The sequence below is a fragment of the Adelges cooleyi genome, unplaced genomic scaffold (assembly GCF_023614345.1).
Source record: "Adelges cooleyi isolate 19-005CV unplaced genomic scaffold, UGA_ACOO_1.1 ACOO_flye_CR_arks_rails_tigmint_CR_PRNA_115, whole genome shotgun sequence".
Taxonomy (NCBI): Eukaryota; Metazoa; Arthropoda; class Insecta; order Hemiptera; family Adelgidae; genus Adelges; species Adelges cooleyi.
Genome location: NW_026095768.1, coordinates 12636 through 22221, shown reverse-complemented (window position 1 = coordinate 22221; position 9586 = coordinate 12636). Strand labels below are relative to the sequence as shown.

Sequence of the window (9586 nt, the reverse complement as noted above, 5' to 3'; positions counted from 1 at the left end):
ATACACACATACACATGGCTTAGTTATTTGCTATAATATTAACAATATACTTCACAGGCCATTTTATAAATGAAAACTGTAGAGTTTGATATAATAATAGTATATATATTTCAAACAATGATGTATTTAGATTTTAACCAATATATTAGTTATTACCAATGTGTATTTTAGCTTCGATGCAAAGCGAGAAGGTATTGGTTTTACTCTGATGTGTTTTTTTTTTATCTGTATACACTGTAACTTCTTTAATACTGAACCAAGTTCAATTTTTTTTTTAAGTACAAACGCACTCTACCAGATGTGAGAAACGAAAAAAAAAAGTATAATTTTTTGTTCTATTGGCATCATCGTGTGTACGAACGGCATATTGATGCGCGCTCTTATCTGCTCCGTAATAAATTATGAAATCAGTTATGATAGAAAATATTGTATATCGTTTCAAATAGTATTTTTAAATCTCTACAAAAACGCTAGTTTTTATTCTGGTTGTAACTTGTATTGCGCTGTATAAAACTTTTATGATGTAGTTGTTTATTTTATCAATTTTCATTATTTAACAAAAAACAATTTGTCAACAGAATATAACTAACTGGGTGTGGATTTTATTAAGTCACAGTTGATATAAAATCGATTTGGACTTGAACTTTTTTGCGGAATGACTGAATTTAATTTAAGTAACTAATTTAATTTTAATTGGCTTTAAGTGACTTGTTATTTAGTATTTAGTAGCTTCAGTACTGCTGATTCGATTAAATTTATATTATTATTTATTTATATTTATCCGTATGTTACCTTATGACAGAAGTCAGAACTAAGTTGGTGTTAGAAACATCTGTCATGATTTATGTCTTGTATGCTAGGTATAGGTTAGGGAAGTAACGTATTAAACCTCAAAACTGTATGTTTATACATACACAGTGTAGGTAATAACATGGTTGAAATATAGAGGTTATTATTGCACATCGTCTCTAATTATCATCTTTATGCATTACATTACAGTTACATATTGTTTATTATTAGTCAATGTAAAATGCACTTTTCCAGATACTATATTTTAATATTTCAAACAAATTTGTATGATTTAATGAATTTTTTTTGTTTACATTACTAAGATTTATAACTCAGTAGTGTTTTTGTCATTTTTTTGAGCTGTTGGTTTTTATAAATAACAGTGCTATGTTTAATATTATTGAAAGAATAGTTTCATTTAAGAAATGTACAAAATAAGGTACTTTTGTGTAATGTAATTTTTTGGGGGATTACTTGACATTAAAGAAATTAATCTAGTAATAAGTTGTTGTTGTTTTGTAAATGTTACAGGTAAATATTAAGATTTATGTAATCTTTTCATTTTATACCCTTGTGCAACTTTTTGTTATGATAACTTTGTTATATACCTGCAATTATTGTTATTAATACTATCATAAATTATGTTTGACGGTATGCTTCTATTATAAATGGGTATGTATTTGAACTTTTATGGACATGTTTATGATGACGTTAAAAAAATTATTTGCATGACTATAAAAATGTGTATTTAAGTCAAGAAAATTACAATAATAATGTCAGGACTTCTAACTACTAATATATGTGCTTTATAAATACATGGAAATTGTTGTGTATATGGATTAATCATATTGTTAAGTGGTGTAATAAAGTTGTTTGACGTCTAGAGTTGTATTTCATGTGTCATAGTTAATTTTTTAATATTTTATTTTAGGCATATTTTTTTTTTAAACTCATTAAGTTAACATGGGAAGGAAAAGTAAATGAGCCCTTAAAAGCCTTCAACATATACGGGATTTAAGAGGAAACAAAGAATATTGCGCTGATGAAAGAGAAAAAGATAAGCAAAGAAAAGGAGTTGTACATTTAAATCCTGCAAAAACATTACATCACAATATCATAATGTTAAAAAATATGAAAAAAACGGTTGGAAAGTCCTGACGTGAAGAAGAGGAATTTAGAAGCCACTCGTAAAAGACTACAAGATTCTGTCAAAAAGGAATTGAATCTAGCAAGGTCTCGAAAAGAGTAAGAAAAAAAGGTTACAAAATGAAGTATATAGAAGTTCCTATAAATACGCAAACCGTCGTTATATGAATAAAAGAAGAGCTCCATCAGATAGTGTAAAGTCTGTCGTACGGAAAAAGTCATGTACAGTATCAACTTACAGAATACGTGAACGTCAAAGATTAAATACTACGAGTCATAAATGGGAGACGTTGTTGGCTGAATACAACTTGCGGAAAATACAAGGTCTATCAGAAACGTGTTCTTCATGTAATCGCCTTCGATTACCAAGTAGTATGGTTAGATGCCAAAAAGCAGTATTCACTATTTTAAGGATGAAGTGTTGTACGTCCAGTGATGATACAAGTGTTCATGTGTGTACAAGTTGTTATACTCATTTAAGAAAATCAAAAATTCCTCCATTATATGTTGCTAATGGATTTGAGTTGAACACTGTACCGCCGTCGGTGTTTAAACTCAATCAAATAGAGAAACAAATGATTTCTTTAAGGTTACCCTTTATGAAAATTTTTAAATGTCTTCGTAGTGAGGGTCAGTTGAAAATTCAAGGTAATGTAGTAAATGTGCCAATTGATTTGACAAGAACAACTTGTATTTTGCCTAGGAGAGCCGAGAATTTAGCAGCAATAAAAATTATGAAGGTAAAATTAAAAAAAAAGAGTTGTTTTAAAAACAGCATTATTTGTATCAAAATGTTCGTCCAAGTTTGGTAGTTTCAGCACTGCATGATCTTATGGAAAAGCCATTGTATGAAAACGCAGCTGTTGATAGAGATTGGCTCAGGCATGTTACTGATAGTTTGGACGTACTGAATAATGATTTAGAGTCGCTAGACAGTCAAGAATCAGATAATAGTGACAATGAGCCAATTAATCCCGGAGGTAACACAGACACAATGATTAATAATGGTGATTATGTTTCTTTTGCTCCAGGTGAAGGTATGAAACCGTTATCAGTACTAATTGATGATCATGCGAAAGAAAAAGCATTTCCAAATTTGTTTGGTGGTTTTCCGCGGAAAATTCAGGACCCATTGAAGAACTATTCAAAGATAATACGACCTGAGCTTTTGCAAAGCGATCGGCGGTTCGCAGGTGATACATCAAATTTGTTTTTCAAATGTAAAGTTTTTATTCATAAACAAATAGCTAGTAATGTTCAAATTGTGTTACGCAAAAATAAGAAGGACATAAGGTCTGTTACAGCAGGCTATGTCGCTAATTCAGAGAGTTTAACAAAGATGATTGATGACGATCAAGGTTACCGATTACTACACAATGTGCAAAATTCACCTTTTTATTTGGCAGAGGTGATGAAAAATGTTTTTGCAATGGTCAGGCAATTAGGCAGGCCTACCATATTCTTAACTCTTAGTCCAAGTGAGTTAAAATGGTGTGATTTATTAAAAATATTGTATAAACTACGGCACAAACAAGATGTATCTGATGATGACGCTATGAATTTGTCATATGCTCAAAAGTCAAATTTAATTCGTGAAGATCCTGTTGTGTGTGCTACATATTTTGATGAAGGGTTCAGGGCTTTATTTAAATTGTTAAGAAATCAAAATTGTATATTTAGAGATAATCCGGTTTATGAGTTCTTTTACAGGGTTGAGTATCAACATCGTGTGAGTCCACACGTTCATATGTTACTTTGGTTGGAGAATACGCCAAAATTTGATCCAGCTAAACCTGAAACATTTGATTTATGTGTCAACCTCATCAGCAAGTACATTCATTGTATGGTTGAAGAAAGTAGTCCAGCGTATGAATACATTTCAAAGCAAACTCATCGGCATACACATACGTGTTATAGATCAGCAAAAGACAAAGAAGAAAACAACTGTCGTTTTAACATACCTTATCCGCCTATGAATGAAACTTGTATACTGACACCGTTGACTTTTGAAACTAGTAATAAGACGGTGTATGATCGTCGATTGAATAATTACAAAACGCTTTTGCAATATTTAAGAAATTACAACTCTTTGACAACTTCAAAAGATCCGTCCCTTGAAGAAATTTTAAATATACTTCATATACCTTCTATCAATGAGTATAAGTCTATTTTGAGGACGGGTATTAAACAGCCAACTGTATTTCTACGGAGAGACATTAAACACCGGATGGTGTCTGGATACAATGAAACTATACTTCCTCTATAGCAGTCTAATATGGATATACAGTTTATTTTAGATGTTTACTCGTGTGTTAAGTATGTTATCGAGTATGTTGGAAACAGTCAACGAGGAATATCAAAATTAATGAAAGATATTATTGAAGAAGGCTTTAAATCAACAACAGATATCACCGTTCAGGACCAGCTATGAAAAAATGCCTCTACGTTTTCCACTAGCCAAGAAATATCGGCTCAAGAAGCGGTGTACATCTGTTTAGGAATAAAACAGTCAAGCACATCCACTGGTCATGTATTTGTAAATACTAGTCATCCAGATAAAAGAACAAGTATCATAAAACCAGCGGCTCTTAGAGGACAAATGGATGTGGAATCAACTGACATATTTTGAGATGGACTTATTGCATATTATTCATGTAGACCATTACAATTTGAAGAGTTAACTTTAGCCGAGTTTGCTGCAGACTATGAAATTAGAAATAAACAAAAAGTTCCTATTAAGTCAAGAGATTCTGATAACTTATCGGGCGAAGACGTTGATGAAGAATAAGTAGATGATGTATTTATTAATAATACCGCTTTAATAGGAAAGAAATGTAAGTATGTAAGTATGCATAAACGGAAAAATCGGAAAATTAATCGTTATGTTAGATTTAAGCTTGCTAATAACCCTAGTGACTTACAGAGAACAGGTAATGCTTTTTTTACATTGGCGTAATGAGTATGATGATTTGATTAATGTAAATTGCCAGGAAGTGTATCAATCAAATTTCAGTGAAATTCAAAGGTTATACTACAGTTTAATAAAATAGAAGAAAATGAATTGGAAGACAATATCTAAACTGTTAATGAACAACAGGACAATAATGCAGTTACAATATTGGACGATTGGGTTCCTGATGACAGGCTAATAACTGATGTAGGTGATTTCAGTAACACAGATGATACTGATAATCCCAAGGTACCTAATGATAATGGTGGATTGTTTAGTGTTCATAAATTAGACAGTGATGAATTTAACCAATTAATCAAAAGTATGAATAAGGGACAAAGGCAATTTCTTTATCATACTACTAATGTGCTGAGATCTCAAATATGGGGGTCTGGCAATCCTAGTTTTCGAGCGTTTGTTACAGGACCTGCTGGAGCTGGAAAATCGGTACTCATACGAGCATTGGCCCAATCTACAATACGCAACGCCAATTTGAGACCCGTCATTGATGATTTATCGTTGCCACCTGTGTTACTAACTGCACCTACAGGTAACGCAGCATATGGTATAAGAGGCGTAACTCTTCATGCAGCATTTAAATTACCTTTAAGTCAATTTGCTGGTATTTTACCAAAACTTGGAGCGGACATATCAAATAGTCTTCGCTGTCAGTTGGCTAATGTAAAATTATTGATCATAGATGAAATTTCTATAGTTGGTTTGAAGACACTTAGCTATATTGACTAACGTTTAAGAACTATTTTACGAATTGATGAACCATTTGGTAATATTAACGTGATTGTTTTTGGTGATTTTTACCAATTGTCGCCAGTCCAAGCTACAGCTCTTTATGAGAATTTTGAGCGATTGATTGGTAAGTATCCTAACTCGCTTGATGTTATAGGTATAAAAATGGTATGGGAAACTTTCAAGTTTTATGAACTGACAGAAATCATGAGACAAAAAGATGACAAGGTATTTGCAGAAGCTCTAACTAAATTAGCTAGAGGACAACTGCAAAAAGAAGATATACAATTTTTCAAGTCACTCGAGTCGCCTATTGGTATAAGTTTTCAACCAAGTGTCATGCATTTGTGGCTACTAATCGTGAAGTCGATTTAATGAACACTAAAGTTTTAAGTATTTTAAATACCACTAGTTTTGTTTCAGAAGCAATAGATACATCAGCCAAAAGAGCAGATATTGTAGCCGCTACTACACTGGTAAGGACCAAAACAATGGGATTACCCTTAAGGCTTGTATTAAAAGAATCTGCAAAATATATGATTATATCGAATATTTGTACTGAAGACGGTAGTGTTAATGGTGCTATTGGTGAACTAATGCAAATCAACAGGTCGTTTACAATTAGTGGTAAAGAAGTGGCCAATAGGGTCTGGCTTAAATTTGACGAGCCAGACGTTGGTTCCATAACAAGGAAAAAAATTAAAGGAAAACTCACACCTATACTAAGGCCACTGAGAGAACGCTACTGGGCGGCGACCAAAACTAGTCCATTCTCGCGCATTCCCCCCACTAAACGCTGGTTTCCGCCGCCGGCGCCACCGTCGCTCACCGTCGGCCACCACCGCCGCTGCCGACGTCACGGTCAGTGGTTGTTTGTATACAGCGTGAACTGTAGTGTTTACTTTATTTTACGTTTTGGCATACATACACCATTTTTTTGTTTTTTGCGAGTTTTAGCTCACTATTGTTTTTAGTGTTTTCCTATTTCAGTACTTAGACTACTAGGACAACATGGACCACGTCGAGATTTCTCCTTCAAAAAAAAATCCTCGTGGAAAAGTAAGTTTTGTAGGACTATTTTTCTATTGCGAACTCTTAATTTTTAAATATATATTATTTTCTTTAGTTTGTTGGGACTGGTCAAAAGCAGATTATCATCAATCTGTACAAAGACAAACTCAAGCAACAACTTGAAAACCCAGACAGCCCGCAATTGACTTACAGACAAATGCTTGTCGAAATTTCCAAGGCAAGTGGTATTGGACAACGAACAATACAAACAATATTGGCCGAGTATAAAAAAGAAGGTACAGTTTCATCGCCAAACAAGAAAAAAATAAAACTTACAATACTTGACAAAGTGGACGAATTTGATAAAAATGCCATTAGGCGAAAAATACATGGCTTTTGGTTGAATCGTGAAGTACCTACACTTGCGAAGATGTTAATAGCCATTAATGAAGATGAAACTTTACCGAATCTTAAACGTTCGTCATTTCAAAAAGTGTTGAAGGAACTGAAATTTGTTTATGCAAAAAAATCTCGCTGTAGTGCCCTTCTTGAAAGAGAAGATATACAACGTTGGCGCCGAAAATACTTGGATCAAATAAGGCAATACAGAGCACAAAACAGACCAATATATTACTTGGATGAGACATGGGTCAACGCAGGTGAAACGCATAATAAAAAATGGGTCGACAGTACGGTCAAGTCATCCCGTGACGCATTCCTCAGAGGCCTCACCACAGGACAAAAGGAACCCTCAGGTAAAGGTAAGCGACTCATTGTATTGCACATCGGATCAACTGACGGCTTTGTACCTGGGGGCCTTTTGTGCTTCGAATCCAAAACCAACTCGTCAGACTACCACGATGAAATGAATGGCGCTACGTTTTTTGAGTGGTTTGAAAAAACTTTGCCATTACTCAAAGAAAATGCCGTAATTGTAATGGACAATGCTTCATATCATTCCGTTAAAAAAGATCCAATTCCAGTGATGTCTTGGAAGAAACAAGAGATTATAGATTGGCTAGAAAGTAAAGGAGAGATCGTTACCCAGCCAACAATAAAAGCGCTGTTGTTAGAAAAAGTTCAGACATTGAAATCGCAATACGACAAATACGTAATAGATGAGTACGCCAAAGACAACAACAAAACTGTATTAAGATTGCCTCCATACCACTGCGAGCTGAACCCAATCGAGCTCGCGTGGTCATCTATCAAAAGCTATGTCCGGACGCATAACAACACCTTCAAATTAAAAGACGTTGAAGAATTATTAAAAAAAGGCGTGGAACACGTAACATCGGAAATGTGGACGAATTTTGTTGGGCACGTCGTAAAGGAGGAGGAGAAATTTTGGAACATCGACAGCATAACCGACGAAGTTATGGACGCAGAACCTGAAGAAGGAGCACGTCATATCCTAACGATAGGAACAGGTGATACAGACACCTCAGGTGACTCAGATTCAGACTCGGATTGATTACTTGGTACTATTTAAATGTTGGGTAAAAGTCTAGTTTAGTCTAATTTAATTTTAAAATAATCTTAGTAAATAAATTATTCTCGTTGAGTGAGCATAGCTCATGAGAGATGAACAAAAAAAAAGGATCAGTTGTGCAATGAAAAGTTACCCGGCTATAGCCGGGTCGACTGCCTGCTACCGCTTGGTCGGGGTCCTTTTTTTACACGCGCTTTACCTATACGATTACAATATCAGGTAAAATTTAATTTTAAAATAATGTATTCTCAAAATTAAGGGAAAATAAGGGTGCCCGCTAAACTACTTATACCAAATTTTGTTTTGTATTTTAATTTGTTTTTCAGTATTATTTAAACACATTTATGTTGGAAAGAATGAATAAATAAATATATTACATACATATTATATTTTGTTTTTATTGTATACCTACCATGTGCGAAAGTCGCCAAGAATTATTATTTTCGATGTATGTTATTTGAGCCGCTGTATACAACTTCTCGGTGGCGGCGGCCGTGGAATAGCCGACGGTCGCCGCGTAGTGAGTAGGGGAATTTACGGCGGCGAGTAAGTAGTAGAGTGGGAGAAATATAGGCTCGTAACCGCGGAGCTCGTTCATTTGGATGCGCCAAGGAGTAGCGTTCTCTCAGTGGCCTTAGTATAGTGGGGATGTACTTGATGATTGGTGTAATTGGACTCCTGTTGAGGTAATAAAATTGGAATTTCAAATAGGTAATACAGGAAAAAGAACAGTAACAAGAATGCAATTACCGTTGGTTGAAGCTTTGGCATTAACTGTGCACAAAAGTCAAGGGGCTACCTATGAAAATGTTGCATTTCATATTCCTAAAACACATTTAAGGTGTAACATGTTGTATATTGATTGTAGTAGAGCGACGTCAGCTAAAGGTTTGCTTATTGACCATTTTCCTAATAATCCTCCTAAACCTTCGGTAACAGTGAATTGTGAAATGGCTAGACTTCGGTCTCCGGCTTGTAAATTAAAACCTTGCTATGAATTTCTATTATTGGATGACCAAAAAATATTTTGTATTTCACATAACATAAGATCTTTGAAAAAGTATTTTGGACACATACTTGCTGATAGTATAATATTGAAATCTGATATATTATTTTTCCAAGAAACTGGCACTAGTTCAACTGATATGTACAAAATCGATGGTTATACTGAAATTGGTCGTATAAACAAAGTTCATGAAATTGGCAAAAGTGGCTCAATTTGTTATATTAAAGACGAGTTATACGATAGTTCACTAATTTGTGAGTCGTCGATTATTGATGGTAGTAATGGACACATGGAAGTTTTAGTAGTATGTATAAACGGTTATAAGTATGTTGGAATTTATGTTTCTCCTAAATTTCCAACTACTATGTTATGCAATTATTTACATAATGTGGCGCAAACTTGTGAAAAAATAATACTTATTGGAGATTTTAATATTAGTTTTATT

The 9586-nt window shown here is 34.0% G+C and overlaps 1 protein-coding gene across 1 annotated transcript; it reads left to right on the top strand.

Moving 5' to 3' along the window:
- Nucleotides 1-6643: 6643 nt before the first annotated feature.
- Nucleotides 6644-8117, top strand: LOC126847680 (uncharacterized). The gene is made up of 2 exons (XM_050588058.1): nt 6644-6691; nt 6759-8117. Exons 1-2 carry the CDS (start codon nt 6644-6646, stop codon nt 8115-8117), a joined length of 1407 nt encoding a protein of 468 aa, XP_050444015.1.
- The last annotated feature ends 1469 nt before the right edge of the window (nt 8118-9586 follow it).